The following is a 17,953-nucleotide window of genomic DNA, read 5'->3' on the forward strand; positions in this document are numbered from 1 at the left end:
TAGCAAAACAACGTAAGAACACCTCAATGGTTGTCACAATGAAAAATTCAAATCTGAAAAGAAGGATTTCCAAAGTAGGACACCAAATTTTTCCATGTCTCTGGCAGAACATTGTTTGGTGGATTTTGAAGGCGCTCCTCATCAGTTTGATACAACTCATAGTGCTCACGCAATCTTGAGCGTCAACTTCGATAACATATATTAGCCTTAGCTAAAATCATTTTGCGCATTACTTGCGTATCTGCTATATCAAACTTTTTCTACATAAGATTTGTCAAAATTAGTTAGCAGAAATAAACCCTATAATATACATAATAGCAGAAAATATAAATATGTATTACCAAAACAAGGTCGCATATTTTTTGCTTGACATCATCTCAAACTAGGCTCCATTTCTCTACATCCAAAGGAGCATTTTGTCTTGTAACAATACCCATTTCAGATGCAAACAGATCAGCATGGATGCCATTAGGAGCTAAGTTCTCTAAAGAGATCGGCAATTTCAATTTTCCATTGTCTTTGTTTTGATAACTCTATTTATTGCAATCCCATGCAAAGGTCCCTTTTTACCAATACGCCTATCAACAAGGACAGTGGCTGGTGTTGAAGTAGGGTCTGTCGGGGCTGGGGCAGGGGCTGCAGGGGATGGGGTAGGGGCTGCCGGGGCTGGGACAGGTGTTGGTGGTGTAGAAGTAGATACAGTAGCCCTTGTCAATCTCCGTGTAGCCATTATGTTACACAATCTACAATAAAGTTAATAGAGATAACATTAAAGAAATAAAATAATAAAATATCTACATCATTTAATACACGATTACACAAAGGAAAGCACATCAATAAAAGTTCGACATGATTCAAAATATATTATACTTTTCAAAAAAGTTAAACAAATGGAACAAAGAGTGAATAACTTAGAAATTGCAAATATGATGTGAATTCCTAAAGTTTAACTACTTTAAAGTCAATCACCATCCTATACAAAATGTGGATAAAGTCAATCACCATCCTAAGAAGTCAATCACTATCATATGAATCTTCTTCTTCTTCTTCTTCTTCTTCTTCTTCTTCTTCTTCTTCTTCTTCTTCTTCTTCTTCTTCTTCTTCTTCTTCTATAGACATAGGCACGTCCACACTTGATCCCTCTATGTCACCTCTGCTCAATTCCATCAACAAATTGATATCACCTGAAGATGGTACTTGATTAAAGCTTCCCATTTTAGCTTGTTGGTATGCCTCTTCTTGCATGATATCTTGCTCAGGCACATCATATGTATTGCGAGGCTTTACTCGGACCACAGTACACCAATTAGGCTTTTAATTTCCTTTACATAGTATACTTGCTCAGCTTGACATGCTAAAATGAAAGTCTCATCCTTATATCTAACATATGTGACATCCATATTTATGAATCCATACTCATCTTTACAATATCCCCTACTTTGATTTCATCCTACTGGAGGAACATCAAACCAATCACACTTAAATAATAACACTTTATGTTTTCTGACATAATCTAACTCAATAATATCAGTTAACATGCCATAATAATCCACACCCCCAGTCAAGTCATCTCCCTTCATAACTACTCCACTATTTTGAGTCTTCAAAGATGCTTTATGGTTTTTGCTACAAAATGTAAAACCGTTGATAGCACATGTTTTTGTAGAAATGTGCACGACAATCAGGACCTCTTGCTAGAGAAAGTAGTTGATTATTCACCCGTGCACTCCCTACTTTGTGTATATCTGAAATCTACATTAATGAATAGCGATTAAAACTAAATACTACCAAGAGACTCTTCAATTCTACAATTATCAAAGTTTACTCATTTACCTTCCTTTCAAACCATTTCATAAATTGATCCTTGTGCCTTTTCTGCAGATTTCTTGGATTTTCTCTTGTTAAATCTGCCATATGTTCATCAACCCATGGTTGAACTTCTTCACAATTCTTCAGCGCATAGAATTGAGCTTCTCTATGATCTAAGACACTAAGTTTCTTGTATGCCCCTTTACAAATAAACTGGCCAAGTACTTTGAACACAGATAGGTTCATTCTCGCCATGGTCAGAAATCTTAGAATTTTCATCCAAATATCTCCCCACAAGGGTCATTGCTTCTTCAGAGATATAACCCTCAATTCACAAACTCAAAAATATAAAAAAAAAACTGAATCAAAATCACTGAAAAAGAAAGCAAAAACTAGAATCAAAATAAAACAACACAAAAACAAAAACTATAATCAAATATCAAATCTCCTAATAAGCTAAATAAGATTATCTATTAGATATAACACTAATATTTTCAACCACAATATCAGCAGAATCAAGGTTCAATATTTCAACTAAGATAATCAACTAACAACATAGTTAATAAGGATAATGTAGTTACCTACTTTACTCAATTCACAAACACAAAAATAAAAAAAAGAATCGAAATCACTAAAAACAAAGCAAAAGCTAATAACACTAATATTTTCAACCAGATATAAAACTAATATTTTTAGTCACAACATCGCAGAATCAAGGTTCAATACTAAATTAAACTGCACTTACCTTCAGCAGAGGAGACGATCGGAGTAGACCGGCAGCAGACGAACGAAGCACGACTGAACCAGAACAAATTAAAGAGTGCTACACAACACCATAAGAAGACCCTTTTATTAAATCTTCATCATTTCACTATCAAGCTAGGAGACAAACTTTGTAGTGCTAAAAAAATGTCTTCTGCTTTATTATCTCACTCAGTTTTTCCAACTTTAGTATACAAACCTCAAGAAAGCAAAAAGAATAAAGAGAACAACAAATTAAATCATTTAGTTTTACATACAAATACAATTAGGAATTAGCATCAATTTTCTCTTCTAAACCTACAATAAAACAGCAAAAATAAAGTCCACAAAATTAATATAGAATAATTATATATTAAAAAAACCCACCTTTACACTGCAGAATGTCAGAAGCAGAACCAAAGTCAGCACTCAGCGAGGGGTTGGGGCCGTTTCACCATCAAGATGCAGGCCACCGGCGAGGAGAAAAAAAGATGCAATGGTCAGGATGCGGATGAAGATGACTCGCATTGGAAAAAAAAGAGTGTTTTCTTTGACCTCCCATACTGGGAGGATCAGATGTTGCATCATAACCTCAATATGATGCATATAGAAAAAAATGTGTATGACAATGTGGTCTTTACTATCTTAAACGATAGCGGCAAATCAAAAGACAATCTTAAAGCTCACAAAGATTTACAATGCATGGGCATAAGGCCTGAATTATGATCGGGGGAAGGTGGTAAATATCCTTCGACAATATTTGTGATGTTGAATCCACAGAGGGATGTATTCCTGAAGACTTTGCAGAATGTGGTCTTTCCAGATGGTTACTCTAGCAATGTTGCTCGTTGTGTTGATTTGCGACAACGCAAGTTATCTGGGTTGAAAAGTCATGACTGCCATATTCTGATGGAACAATTACTCCCAATTTTGGTGAAGAATGCACTTTCGAGTCTGGTGTCCAATGTGATTGTAAATTTGTCATCATTTTTTCGAGAACTTTGTGGGAAAGCCATAAATCCTATGCAACTTGCTGAGCTTCAAAATCATGTTGCGCAAACCCTGTGTCAGATAGAAATGATTTTTCCTCCATCCTTCTTTACCGTCATGGTTCACCTCACGATGCATCTCGTTGATAAGGTTACTCTTGGTGGACCAGTACATTAATGGTGGATGTATCCAATAGAAAGGTTAGCTTGCTGATAAACCCCTTTAGGACACTCAGTTGAATTAATTGCGTATATACTGAGCATTTTTTTGTATTTATAAAAAAGGTATTTAGGACGTCTGAAGCAATATGTTCGTAATAGGGAACAACTAGAAGGCTCAATTGCAGAAGGCTATTTATCCGAGGAAATCCTAACTTTTTGTTCTAGATATTTGAATAATATTGAGACTAGAATCAACCGACCAAGGCGAGTTGATGATGATCCCATTGATTTTCTTCATAATTTAGGGGAAAGTATGTTCCCAGCTATTGGAAAGGCATTAGGGGTTGTTTCGCATTTCGAACTCACTCCAATGAAAAAACATCAAGTTCATCGTCATGTGCTAGTCAACTGCAATTCCGTGGTTCCGTTTGTTGAGTAAGTATACACATGTGTTTCTAAAACACCAATATAACTCTTTTCTCCCAGTGACTAGTTGGACTAATTTTCTTTTCTCCCATAAAGTACATTTAGGGAAATGACAAAGCGAAGCTTACGTCATCAGACAAGGTCGCAAGCTTAGATAGTGTCGTCCATCCAGAATTTCCTTGGTGGTTCAAGCATGAGGTTGACAAAATACTAACTTGACCAATGTGTTTTTAGCCTGGAATTAGTACTATATGAAAACCGATTTTAATATAAAGCATGAATGTTATGTGGTTCCAAGTTCCTATGGAAAGTACGCTTCATTTGAAAGACTTGAAGTTGCTTGCGTTCAGTCCCATGATTCAGGCAAGACGTTTTGGGACGTACAATGTTAATGGGTACAAGTTTAGAACTATCATAAAGGAAAATGTGCTGAAAACACAAAGTAATGGAGTATATGTATCATCTAATACAAGAAGTTATGCAAGCATGCGTGATAATAGAGTGGCTATTGGTGGTGTTCCGTATTACGAAAAAGGTGTAGACATAATTGAATTGAATTATAGTTGTTACTTCACAGTGGTATTGTTCAAATGTGTTTGGGCTGATACCACAACCAGTAGAGGCATCAAACAAGACCATTTGGGGCTTACCAGCGTTAATTTCTCTCGTTCGATACACATTGGTAATCGAGAAGAAGATGAACCGTACATATTGGCATCAGAAGCTCAACTTGTATACTATGTGGATGATGAAGTAGCTAAGGAATGGAGTGTTGTGGTTCATGTGAAATCACGGGATTTGTATGACCTGGGATAAGAGAATGAAGAAGCTGAAGTTAGTTTTTCTCCACAACCAGGGTTAAACATGGCAGTGGAAGTTGACATTGGAGATTTACTGTTGACAAGGGAGGATGATATAAAAGACCTCATAGAAAATGCTTCAGAGAATTTGGATGATGTCACGTAATGTTTATATGAAGCATTTTAATGTAATTTAAAAAGGATATTTTAGCAATAAACTAAGTTAAATAAACTCAACGTTGTACGTTATTTTCTTTGGTTACTTTATACTTGTGTAGTTTTTATTTGCAGTTAAATATTTATGTTATTGTGAATTTTCATGAGTAAAAGCATATTTTTCGTTTCTTTTAATGATTTTAATACGGAAAAGTTAGTTTACGTTAAATTCTTAATGTTGTTTCAGTTTATGTTTTTTTTAGGGTTGCATTTTTTATAATCTTGCTATCTATTATTCAATATAATTTCACTAGTGTTACATTTTGAAAACACTAGTGAACATAACATGACGGTGGAACAGGACCAATGAAAACTGAGGACTTTTTGTCATTGTCTGCAAGCAAAACAATTGCTACAGAGCTTCTGTTTAAGAAATTTGTCCAAACTGCTAACAAGGAAGATGGTAATTATAAAAAATTTACGTTTAGTTTTAAAATTGTCTTAGCATATTGTCGTTTGATTTTTTTTCTAAGTCAGTATTTAATGACTTCGGAGTTCTCAGTTTCTTCTTTGTATACTCATTTTGTTATGTGCATGTTGATATTTTCAGTCTTACCTGAATATTCTGGAGAAATAGTTCCTGACAATCTAGATGGAGAAGAGTCTGATTCAGAAGACAATTTAGATGATATCTCCTCTGTTGCAGTTGACAGATCCATGTAGTTTGATCTTAATAAGGTTCCGAAAGAAGACAATGAAACTTTAGAAGACCAATAAAGACAAGATGATATACATGTTAAGAAAAGGTGCTTTGATTAGAACAAAAGGCCATGGTATGGAGATGAAATATCAGATCCTGTAAAACGTGAAGCCCATAGATTCTTGACAGAGTATTTTTCGCCAGGTCAATACGATGTTGGAGAGAAATTTTGATCTTTTATTATAAGAGTTACATTGATTCCCTTAATTTAATGATTTGGGTCACAGTTGTACATATGTTTATCTACTTTTAGAGTTTCTTGATTTAGGTGTAGTAAGACATAACTTCAAAGAGGAGTAACTTTGATTTATGCTCTCAAGAACTTTATTTTAACTTTATAAATTCAGAGTATGATTTTATTTTCTTCTTTTACATCCATGTTTGAATGCAAATTTAAATGCCAATAAAGTAAACAAGAAAATCTTATTGGTAAATTTGTTCACATGAGTTAACATATATATAGCTTATTTAACTTGTGAATTTTTTTTACGTAAAACGAATGTAGAAAAAAGTATTACGAGTTTAAGTAACAATGATTTAAACATATGTAGCTTAAGATAGTAGTCTTTACTTAACTACATTATACCCAGATGGTTATTACTAAAGAAAATATTGGAATATGTGGTAATACGTATTTTGCGGCGATTTAAACATACCGCCGCAAAATGTAAAATAATAACTCACCCGACGGTAAATATAGCGGCGGTTTTTGAAAAAACGCTGCTAAATGCAAACTTGATTGAAATATAGCGGCGGTTCGAGAAAAAAAATCGCCGCTAAATGTAGGCATAATTGCAACGCCAACCCCTAACCGCCGCTATATGCGCCGCAATTTGTCGTTTCGCGGCGGTTAATTCCGCTGCTATCTGTCGAAATTGTTGTATTGTTTGTTGATAATTCGGTTATTTTGTGTGTTGTTTTCAAACCGAGTTTGTGTGTTGTAATCATTAAGTAATTTTGGTGTATTTCTGAGTTAATTGAGGTTTGTAGCAAAATTTCAGTGTAAAAGCTAAGAAATTTATGTGTTATTGTTAAGAAATTTTGGTATATTTTTATTCTGATAAGTTTTGCATAATTCAAAACTCTTCCTCTTCCTCCTCCTCATCTTTTGTTATTTCTTCTTCATTTTCGTTATCATCGTCATCTTCTTCTTTTTTCTTATTCATCTTTTTTTTCTTATTTTACCTTCTTAAGTATCTTCTTGTTTTACTCTTTTAACAAGAATAAAAACAACAAAATCAAACAAAAAAGAAGAAGAAAAAGAAATGCATAATGCTGTAAAATTACTTAGAAGATGATGAACCTACATTCATTCAAGTAAAAGAAATAAAGAAATAAGAAAAAAAAGAAAAAAATGCAGCATTAAAAAAATACTTTTGTACTTTTGTACTTTTGTAGCAAAGTTTTGATGTAAAAACTAAGAAATTTATGTGTTATTATTAAGAAATTTTGGTGTATTTTTATTCTAATTTCAGAGTTAATTGAGGTGCATTCCGAAAACAAGTTCAGACTAAAAGTGCATCTTATATGCACCGAATTTAAATCTAGAATGCACCGAAATTACTTAATGATAACCCTCAATGCACCGAAATTACTTAATGATAATCTTCTTAAAACTTTGTGTCACAATTAAAAAATTTTGGTGTCAAAATTGAGAAGTTTCTGTGTAACGGTTAAAAAATTTTGGTGTTATTTTTTGATAAATTTTGCATAACTCAAAACTCATATTCCTCCTCCTTCTTTATCATTATCATCTTCTTTTTTTCTTGTTCATCTTTTCTTATTTTACTCTCTTAATAAGAATAAAAAAATCAAATAAAGAAGAAAAAGAAATGCATAATGCTGCAAAATTACTAAGAGGATGAACCTACATTCTAAAAGAAAGAAAGAAATAAGAAAAAAAGAAAAAGAAAAATGCAGCATTAAAGAAAATATTTTTGTGTATTTGTAGCAAAATTTCAGTGTAAAGACTAAGACATTTATGTGTTATTGTTAAGAATGTTGGTGTATGTGTATTCTGATAAGTTCTGCATAATTCAAAATTCTTCCTCTTCCTCCTCCTCATTTTTTGTTACTTCTTCTTCTTTTTCATTATCATCATCATCTTATTCTTTCTTTTTTTTTCTCATTCATCTTTTCCTTCTTGTTTTGTCTTCTCAAGTTTTTTCTTGTTTTACTCTCTTGACAAGAATTAAAAAAAATAAACAAAGAATAAAAAGAAACACATAATGTTGTAAAATTACTTGGAAGAGGATAAACCTACATTCATTCAACTAAAAGAAAGAAAGAAATAAGAAAAAAAGAAAAATGCATTAAAAAAGTATTTTTGTGCATTTGTAGCAAAATTTTGGTGTAAAAACTAAGAAACTTATGTGTTATTGTTAAGAAATTTCAGTGTATTTTTATTCTGATAAGTTCTGCATAACTCAAAACTCTTCATCTTCCTCTTCTTCCTCCTCATCTTCTGCTACTTCTTCTTCTTCATCTTCTTATTTCATTTTCTCATACTTCTTTTTTGGAAGAAAAAATTAAATAAAGAAAATATATATATATATATAATGTTGCAAAATTAATAGAAAGGTAAGGAGGAAAAAAATACAGCAACAACAGCAGCAATAAAAAGAATGATGAAGAGGATGAAACACACGAAGAAGAAGAAGAAGGAATGCGAAGAAAAAGGAGAATGGACGCAAAGAAGGAGGAGGCGGAGGAACGTGGAATACAAGCGTTAGAAGAGGAAAGCGAAGAAGAAGAGGAAACACGAAGAAGAACGACATGATTTCATGCGCGCGTTATGTAAGTGGATTTTGTTGGATTAAAATTAACTTGTTTGAATTTGTTTGCCAGAAAGACTTGTATGTATAGCAGGACAGTAATAAAATTATGGGTGAAGTACGATTTTGGTCCCTAAGGTGGGGCTGAAAATTTTTTTTGTCCCTAACCTTTTTTTGCTTACAAAATCATCCCTAAAGTTTAACTTAGTTTTAAAATCGTTCTTTTTACAAAAATTTTAATTTTTATTACCAAATTACCCCTAACTAAAAGTAATATAAAAAGAAAAAAGAAAACGGGTTAAAGGGAAAGGGGGAAGGGGATCACGCTAGGGTGGGAAGTGTTCAGGGAAGAAGAGGGGGAAGGGAAGGTGGGGAAGGGAAGAGGAAGGAAATCTGCCGCCATCCCTCAAGAGTGCCGTCATCCCTCGCGATTTGCACCGCTATAGCGCCTCCCTCGGGATTCGCAGCCCCACCAACCACCCCAAAGCCGTTCTCGTCGCGATTCGCAGCACTGCCGACCACCATAACGCCCTCCTCGTTGTGATTTGTAGCCCGCCACCACCGCACCGTTCTCATCACAATTCGCGGCGTCACCACCACTGTCGCAACCCTTTCCACGCGATCCGTCACCACTACCGCAGCTCCCCTCCCCTTGCGATTCGCAGTTCATTGCCGCAACCCCTCCTCCCCCACCACCGCCGCAGCCCTTCCCCTCGCGATTCTTAGATCACCTACTCTCCCTCGAGGTCCCTGCAGTGTTGTTTCAGTTTTGTATTCCTTTTTTCTTTAATTTTTCAAATTTAAAGGAAGGTGTTTTGTTTTTGTTTATTCCATTATTGTTGTTGTTGATACTTCTGGTTGCTTCTGTTTATTCCTTTTTATTCCATTGTTGTTGTTGATGCTTCTGGTTGCTTCTGCTTCTGTTTATTTTGTTGGAGAAGAATGCAAAAACTCTGCTTTGTTTCCTTCTGTTTCTTCTAGTCCTCAATGTGTATTACCTTGTTTATCTTCTGGTTGTCTTGTTTATCTGCTTCTATTATTCATGTGTATGGCTTCTGCTTCTGCTTCTTATTTTATTTATCTGCTTCTGGTTCTATTTTTGTGATGGAGAAAAAAAAGGAAGAATAGAAAATGAGGATTTTAGAGAAGAAGGAAAAGGGTATTTTCGTTCAAATGACGATTTTAAAATCAAATTAAACCTTAGGGATGATTTTGTAAGTAAAAAAAAAAGTTAGGAACGAAAAAAATTTTCAACCTCTACCTTAGAAAGCAAAATCATACTTAACCCTAAAATTATAATTAGATTAAGTGGTGTTATTAAACTAAAAATTTTGAGTAATATTGAATATTTTAATTAACAATTCTAATCTGGTTAATGTGTAGAATGAGAACCTATCAAAATATAAACATCAATTGGTAGTTATAGTAACAATTTCTTGACAAGAATTAATATCTCGAACTGGTTTGATTAGGTTAAGAAGTTATTGGAAATATTATTGATTAAAAATTTAGGATAAAGTCAATACATAATTATTGATTAAAAGGGATAGAGGCTCTTTAATAGTCAACAACGTGAACTTATTTCATAATTAGGGATGGCAGCAGTACCCGTACCCGCGGGTACCCGCCCCGCCCCTACCCGGTCGGGGCGGGTTTAAACCCGACCCGATGCGGGGCGGGTCTAAATCGTGGCGGGTTTGATGAGTGGGGCGGGGCGGGGTCGGGTTCAGGATAAACCCGCCCCTACCCGCCCCGGAGTATATATATATATATATATATAACTTTTTAGCAATTAGGGTTAGTAGGTTAAGGTTCTCACCCACCGTCACTGAACTCCCAGTCTCCCACTCTCCCAGTCCCAACCCTCGTTGTCTCTTCCACGCCTCCTTCAAGGTTCAAGCCGCATGTCGCTCCTCCTCCGCGCCGCCTCTCAGTCCCACATTCTCTGCGCTCCCTCCGGCCTCCAAGTCGCGCACTAGACGAGCCACCCCCGTGCCTCCTCTGCATCGTAATCGAGCCTCGTCTGGCTCCTCCTCTGCGCCGCCTCTCAGTCCCACATGCTCGTGTATGGAGTTCATGGCACAGTGCAACTCACGCAAGGCGAGGGAATCAAACCCTGCGTGCCAGGTGGAGGTGAAGCGCCGAACCGATGAACACCCGCCGCAGATCACGGTGACCTTCGTGAACGGCGTCGAGCAAGCCTTCGATGCGACCTCAACCCCTGCACAGATCATAAGGACCATGATTCTTGAAAAAGGCCAAACCCTAGAGACCGAGCAGATGTTCCGAGAAGCTGGTGAGTCATGGCCCGCCATCATTCCCAAAGAAGAGCTATCTCAGCCCGCACCTGGCGTCAATGTTTGTTTTTTCTCGCTTTATCGATTTTGTTTACTTGCGATTATGTTTGGTGCGGTTCCTTTCAATGTTAATTCTCTGCTTATTATTTCATTGCGGATCTTTTTCTGTTACTTTCTGGATGGTAATTAGTGCTGCATTATCGTCTTTACTTTTGGAATTTAGAATTGTATGGAAACGGAAAACTGCTCTTACATTTATCTGGGACAGTAATTTTGATTTTCAAACTTAAACATCCCTGGATTGCATTTTTCAATCTCAAATATGAGTAGTGGATGTTGCATTTAATCTATTTGTCGCATGATGAGTATAGCTTTTCTCATAGGAGCAATGATGAGTTTGGTGGTTTTCCTGTTCTTCATGCCTGATATCCTACTTTAATTTGATCTTGCCAGTAATAAATTTTAATGCAAAATTGCACATTTTTATTAGGGTGTTTGAAAGGTATTTTTTGCTTGTATTGTTATATAGAATAAGGAAGATACATTACAATTCTGAGATAAATTGAAGTTCCTAAGTATGCACTATGGATTCATTGATTTTACTACCAAGGTACATGTCATATGTTGCTAGAAACAGCAAAGAAGAAACCATTCGTATTGATTAACTGTATGTTCCAGAATTTTGCTATAAGATGGACATAATTTCTTCCCCGAATATATAAATAATGCTATATAATAATCCATATTAGTTGTCTGTATGCTATCTTTATGTGGTTACTCATTGATGCACTAGTAATACATATGCTTTTGCAAAATGCAACTAATTTCTCTGCATGGTCTTACAATTTATGTTTCTCAATATCATTCCGTCCATTTAAGTATATGATCTATACCTATTCTATTAATTTTCTTTTTCTTTCATGTGCCCTTCTTTTCAGCCCAGGAAAGCAGAGGAGAAGAAGCAATAGTCATGTATTGTTGAACCTACGAATAGCCAGAAAATGTTCCAATTTTCTCACACACTCTCTCATTTCTTTTGGCGGGGAGAGTACATAATGATCACGGCTATTCTGTGCTTTGCTGTATTTTGGAGTTGAATTATTGATATTGATTAAACAAATATGCATGTGACTCGTGTAATAATTATTGTTTCTGAATGCAAAATTTTGAAACTGCAGTAATTTCATCCTAGAATTTGTTAAGAAAATATGCTCATGGTGTTCTGTTTTAATTAAGGAAATATGCTGTTATATGCATAAGTTGTTTTGGCTCATGGTGTTCTATTTTAATTTTGATTTTATTCTGACTTTGTAATTGTGCATTCTGATTTTTATGCATTTATGATATGATTTATGTTAATTTTAGACCCTCATTAATTTTAATTTTATTGATATAGGTGTTTTCGAATTACTTCATGGCTAGTAATGCTAGAGAAGACACACAAAGTAACAATGTTGCAAACTTTTAATGATGATGAAGATGTTGAAAGTGATTAAGATTAAGGGTTGAAGCTCCTTTTATATCTAATATTGTAATTTCTTTATTATGGTGTTAAATTTGTAGTGATCTAACAATTTTTTTTTTAAATTTCAAGTTATTTTAGCTAATGACATTGTATGAATTTTATGTTTGTATTTTAATTTGTTTATGAATTTTAAATTTGTCTTAATTTATATATGAATAGGTAAAATTAAAATATTTAATTTTTATAGGGGGCGGGTCGGGGTGGGGCGGGTACCCGCAGGGGCGGGTTCGGGTTCTATAATTTACTACCCGCGGGTACTGATGGGGCGGGTAGTATATGCATAACAGGACGGCGGGGCGGGGTCGGGTAGGGCAAAAACCCGTCCCTACCCGCCCCACTGCCACCCCTATTCATAATCACTTGACTGCCACTTAGAGGCAAAATCAAATTACTAGAGAAAGATTCTTGAAATCATAATCCCTTGTTTCAAGATACACATTTTTAGATAAATTCATTGCTATTGTTTTAGATTTTCATCAAATTTTTAATTAAAATTGACATAATAAGATGAGTTAATGTTTTTAATTTTTATAATAGAGATTTGTTACAAAATTGTTTTTCAAGTAGACAAATCCAAATTAAAACTACATTTCTTCTCTTTTACTCAAATAATGTTTGGCCGCCTTAGAATTAATTAAGTCTTACTAATGGAGAAAAGTATCATTGTTTTTATATTCAGTTATTTAATTTAATTTTACAGAGCTAAGGTGGAAGAATGTTGTGCTTTTGAAGAGACCAGAAAAAAATGCAAGATTACATAAATAAAAAATAAATGAGAAAAGAAAAAAAGATGCAAAGATAACATAAATAAAAAAATAAATAATTATTAAGATGATCAAAATTTTAAAAAAAAATAGAAGTTATATTTATAATGATTATAAAAAATAAATAAAAATAACTAAATATATTTTTATTTTTTTATAAAAAATTAACTTTTTAAATATTATAAATATTAATTTTCCTAAAAAATTTTAATATTATTTTTTTAATAATTAACTCTTCCTATTAGTATTCTTGTATTTTTTGGGTAATAAAACAGAATAAATTATAAAAATGTAATTTTTTTTATTTTTTTCATTCAAAAAATTAAAAAAATTTATAATAATAAAAATATAATTATAAAAAATAATAAAAATAATGAAAGAAAAAATAAAAAGAAGTTGTGTCTCTGTCTTTTTTTTCTGTCATAATGAACACAAAATATACTAATTTAGAATATAATATTTCTATCCATGTTATCAAACACAATTTTATATCTCAATATTTTTATTTTAGTGTCTTATCTTTGTAAACAAATACAAAAAACTATTTTGTAAAATATTTTTGTGAAAAGAACCTTATATCGTAGATATAAGGCTCATTTTTTTGGTTATGGAAACCATGTTTGTGTTGTGCTTGGTTATGGGTTCCTGGGGTGCTAGATCAATGTGTGAGACAGCTTTTACTGAGTTGCAGTGTGAAGAACTCGGATCATGCGAGTTCTTTGTATGAAAAAGTTGATGATCAAATCAGAGGGTGCGATTTGGAGGTAGAGAAAATTTGAATCTTCGACAAAATAAATCGGACCGTCCGTGTTGTATATATATATTTAATTTTTTTTAGAAATTCATATATCAAATCGCATCGTCCGAGTTGATTATTATAATTTATTTTTGAACGACCTGAAAGTAATCGCTGGGTCATATATTTATTCTAGGGTCATATATATATATGACCTGTGTAACTCGTAAAGAAAATTTTAGATCCCGTGTTCTTCTTCTTGCTCGGCTTCTTCTTCCCCTTTCTTCTACCCATGTTTTCTCTTCTGTGATATGAAATAAAAAATTTTGGTAGTGAAGTTTCTGTTTTTATTTAGGTAAATGAGAGAAATGGATGATAGAGTTCTTTTAAAAGTATATTACTTTGGCAGATTTTGTTACAAACATATGAAGGAGAGAAATTTATTTGTGAAAATGTGTTAGATGTTGTTATTCCCTTCACAATCTCATTTGAAGAGCTCAAAAGTGTGATCTGTGAGAAGATAGATTCTGAGATGTCAAGAAAAATATCATGTATTTTATATAGATATCCCATACCGGTGTTTGGTGGATTCATCCAATTTGAAACCAAATATGTAACGGACGAAGTGAGTATGCAAGAGATGTTTTTAATGTATATTGAAAGTCGTGGTCGAATCTCGTTCATCGAGTTGTACATTGAATTCAAACAATCTGAGGCGGGCCGAAATATTGTACGAGAAGATTACAATAGTGACAGTGAAGAAGAGTTCGAAAGCAATTACGAAATTGTTGGTCCAGACAGAGATGAAAATCAAGGTGACGGCACTGTGGCTCCAAATGTGACAGACGTGGTAAATGCACTCGCGAACGAAGTGCCATTTAAGGAGCCATCTTTCATGCGAGTGTTGGATTTGGAAGCCATGCATGTTCCAGAATTTCCGGAATATATAAGTGCAGGTACGTAATTGCCTATATTTATAAAAAGGATTAGAATTTTGTACAGTCATACCGATCCCCAATTGTACTGTTCGATACTGCCAAAATCACGAATTATTAATCAAAATCATCAACATTATTTCAAAAAATTTGGCACCCATTTACTTTATTTACTGTTACGAAAAATTACTATAATTCATAAAGTTATAATTTCCAAAATTAATTATAAAAGTTAAATAATTAATTATAATTTTTAAAATTATTACAAAAAGTTCTAAACATATATTTTTTATTAATCTATCTTATTACTCTAATTCAAATATTATCATTAATTAAAATATTCTCTAACCATATTTACATATATATATATATATATATTTCTAACCATTATTTAAACATATATATTCTTAAATTTCTAACAACAACAACAACAACAACAACAACAACAACAACAACACTGATATATGCTCCTAACTTGAACTACTAACAACAACAATTATAATTAAATTTCTAGCAATAATAATTATATTTTTGAAATATATAATAATAATAATAATAATAATAATAATAATAATAATGTATATTCCTAAGTTAAAACTACGGGCAACAATTATAATTAAAATTTATAACAATAATAATTATAATTTTAAAATAATAATAATAATAATGTGGCTGCTATAGATGTTCATAAGTTGAACTATCTCCAATAATAATTATAATTAAATTTCTAACAACAATAATAATGATTCTAAAATATAAAAAAATTAATAAATACACGTATATAATTATTATAGCTGAGATAATTTACAATATGAAATTAAGGATAATCAATATTTTTATATTTTTTTTTGGCATTTTAATTAGTTTTGGATGAAGTAAAGACAGCAGAACTTGTTGAAGGATGAAGAAGAGGGAAAAATGGCTGTTGTTGAGGATGAAAATGAAGTTTTGAAAAAAACTCGAAGATAAGTGTGAATGGAGTAAAGGAGGTATGTCGGTTAAGGGGGCACCGTTCCGAGGAACAAGGCGCCTGCGACACGTGGTTGCGGTTAATAACTCGGATGGTCAGTGTTGTAGGCAATAAATCGGACCGTCCGATAAGGCTCCTCCCACTCGCATTATCTGATTCCTTCTTTTGCTGACACCACATACAAGTAAAGCACATCTAATCTCCATAACAGATCCTAGCCATTCTAACCTCCATACTAAAATTAAAAAGTGTAGATAATATAACATTAATTTCACTTATTTAAGATAGTTTTGTGAGGGTCCTAAATACTAGTAAAATATTAAGTTGAGGTTTAAGTGTGGTGATGCTCATGTGCACCCGTAGCTTCTGAAAATGAGAAAGTAATCCTGTTCCCATTTTTCCTTTATCACCAACCCAAAACCCTAATTCCTCTGAAACAAAACCGAAACTTTTCCCCCTCCTGATGCTTTAATCGGCCGGGTCGGGTCGGGCTATTGTGCATTCCGAACTAGCCCGTGTGAATGTTTCGATCGAAGATGGAGAAGGAGAAGTGGTTCCATTTTAGGGGAACAAGTAAATACTCTGATTTTGAGGGTATGCTATGACCAATATTATTAGGTTCTAGTTTGACTTGCGCAAATTTTTCTAATGTTGGGTGCAATCACTTTCACAAGCTTACTATTTTCAACAGTATTGTGAATTTTGATAATTCCTTGCGCTTTTATGAGATGATTGCAGCTTTGATTTAGTTTTCTTTCACTCATTATCATTTCTGTATCTATCATTAATATTAGCCTTTATTTTTCAACGCCTCTATCATTAAGAAGCATTCAATTTTATTATGGTCAAATATTTAACAAGTAAAGTGAGCATACAGTTTTATTTTGTTATGGTCAAACTCATGACAGATGATTGTGAATCCCATTGACCACCAATCTGCATCTTTTTTCTTGTGGTCTGAAGTTGCAACTTGTTTTGAAGCTACCACAAAGGCAGCAATGTGATTGTTCTTATTAGGACCTCCTAGTAATATGAATTCAAGTTCTGATATGTGCCGCCCAAATCGTGGTGTTGGTATAGTTTATTGAATCTGTTGTTGATTATTGGAATTTTCTCGTCTGGATTATTGTCTTATTGGTTTTTGGTTATGAATGGTGGTGGAAAAGGGATATTGGTGGTGGTAGATGGAAAATCAGGGGTGGTGGTGAGGGTAGATGTCTAGATAATGAGGGTATTACAAACTTTTTAAAATTTTTTGTGTCTTGTGCATTTGTTTTGCCAAACGTAGACATTAATATTCTGTGTCAATCTTTTTGTGTCTATGTCTCACAAGATACACTAACCAAACGGAGCCAAAGGGAATTGATGCAAAGAAAGCATATATTTGTATTTTCTCATGGTTATAGCATACCCCTATAGATTTTATTTTTGAACTTGTTCTTGGGTCTCTTCATTTCATCAATATTCAGGTATTCCTCCTATAATGACATGAACAGGCTGCTTAAAAGATGATTGAGATCATAGTGACTCTTTCAACGGAGTGGGATGCCCAGGAGCATTTTACAAGAAGGAAGATATGATTGTTCAATGATTTTGACCGAGTCTTACAACTCCAAGTCTCCAAGCTCAGAAATCAGACTGAGGCATTTAGAGAAAATTTTTTCATTTGAAGTTGTGAAAATGGCAGCCTCCAATTCATCCATGACACATCATTGTACTACCTCTCGGCCTATCAACTAATTATTTAATTTTGCATCTCAATCCCTCAGTTTCTCAATTTTATCCTTGCTCATCTTTATGAAGCTTGCTTCTGTAAATTACACATGCAAATGTAAGTCAAATGGTACCATAGCTACACATCACACTTGCCAACCAACCCCCTTACTTCTGTCTTTGAGATTGTCAAATTATTCAACCATTATTTTTTGCAGCTCTATGTGTTCACAAAGTGTCAATTGTTCACTAATTTCCTCTGTTTATTTTAAGTATTGCATGAGATTAGGTTATCTAAATTTTCTCCAACCTGTTCCTATTTGCCAAGCCTAATGATACATGTGTTATTTTGAAAGCCATAGGAATTAAATGTGAGTACCACTATCCTATTTTACC

The 17,953-nt window shown here is 33.7% G+C and overlaps 1 protein-coding gene and 1 long non-coding RNA gene across 3 annotated transcripts; both read left to right on the top strand.

The window, feature by feature from the left end:
- Nucleotides 1-10,417: 10,417 nt before the first annotated feature.
- On the top strand, nucleotides 10,418-12,585 carry LOC112706128 (uncharacterized). The gene is made up of 2 exons (XM_025757266.3): nucleotides 10,418-10,975; nucleotides 12,311-12,585. The coding sequence occupies exons 1-2, from the start codon at nucleotides 10,685-10,687 to the stop codon at nucleotides 12,380-12,382; spliced, it is 363 nt and encodes a 120-aa protein (XP_025613051.1). The 5' UTR covers nucleotides 10,418-10,684; the 3' UTR covers nucleotides 12,383-12,585.
- Nucleotides 12,586-16,146: 3,561 nt separating this feature from the next.
- Nucleotides 16,147-17,774, top strand: LOC112706130 (uncharacterized). 2 transcript variants are annotated; one of them, XR_003155657.2, is made up of 2 exons: nucleotides 16,147-16,438; nucleotides 17,341-17,774. It is a non-coding gene; the product is annotated as an uncharacterized lncRNA (long non-coding RNA). The 2 variants fall into 2 exon arrangements; XR_011864537.1 differs by having other exon boundaries at nucleotides 16,155-16,438; nucleotides 17,314-17,774.
- Nucleotides 17,775-17,953: the final 179 nt, after the last annotated feature.

This window comes from Arachis hypogaea, chromosome 8, assembly GCF_003086295.3.
Source record: "Arachis hypogaea cultivar Tifrunner chromosome 8, arahy.Tifrunner.gnm2.J5K5, whole genome shotgun sequence".
NCBI classification, from domain to species: Eukaryota; Viridiplantae; Streptophyta; class Magnoliopsida; order Fabales; family Fabaceae; genus Arachis; species Arachis hypogaea.

Coding starts and splice junctions, on each gene's coding strand:
- LOC112706128 (XM_025757266.3), top strand. CDS start 10,685: ATGGAGTTCATGGCACAGTGCAACTCACGCAAGGCGAGGGAATCAAAC. Junction 10,976..12,310: donor AGCCCGCACCTGGCGTCAAT/GTTTGTTTTTTC, acceptor TTATTGATATAG/GTGTTTTCGAATTACTTCAT.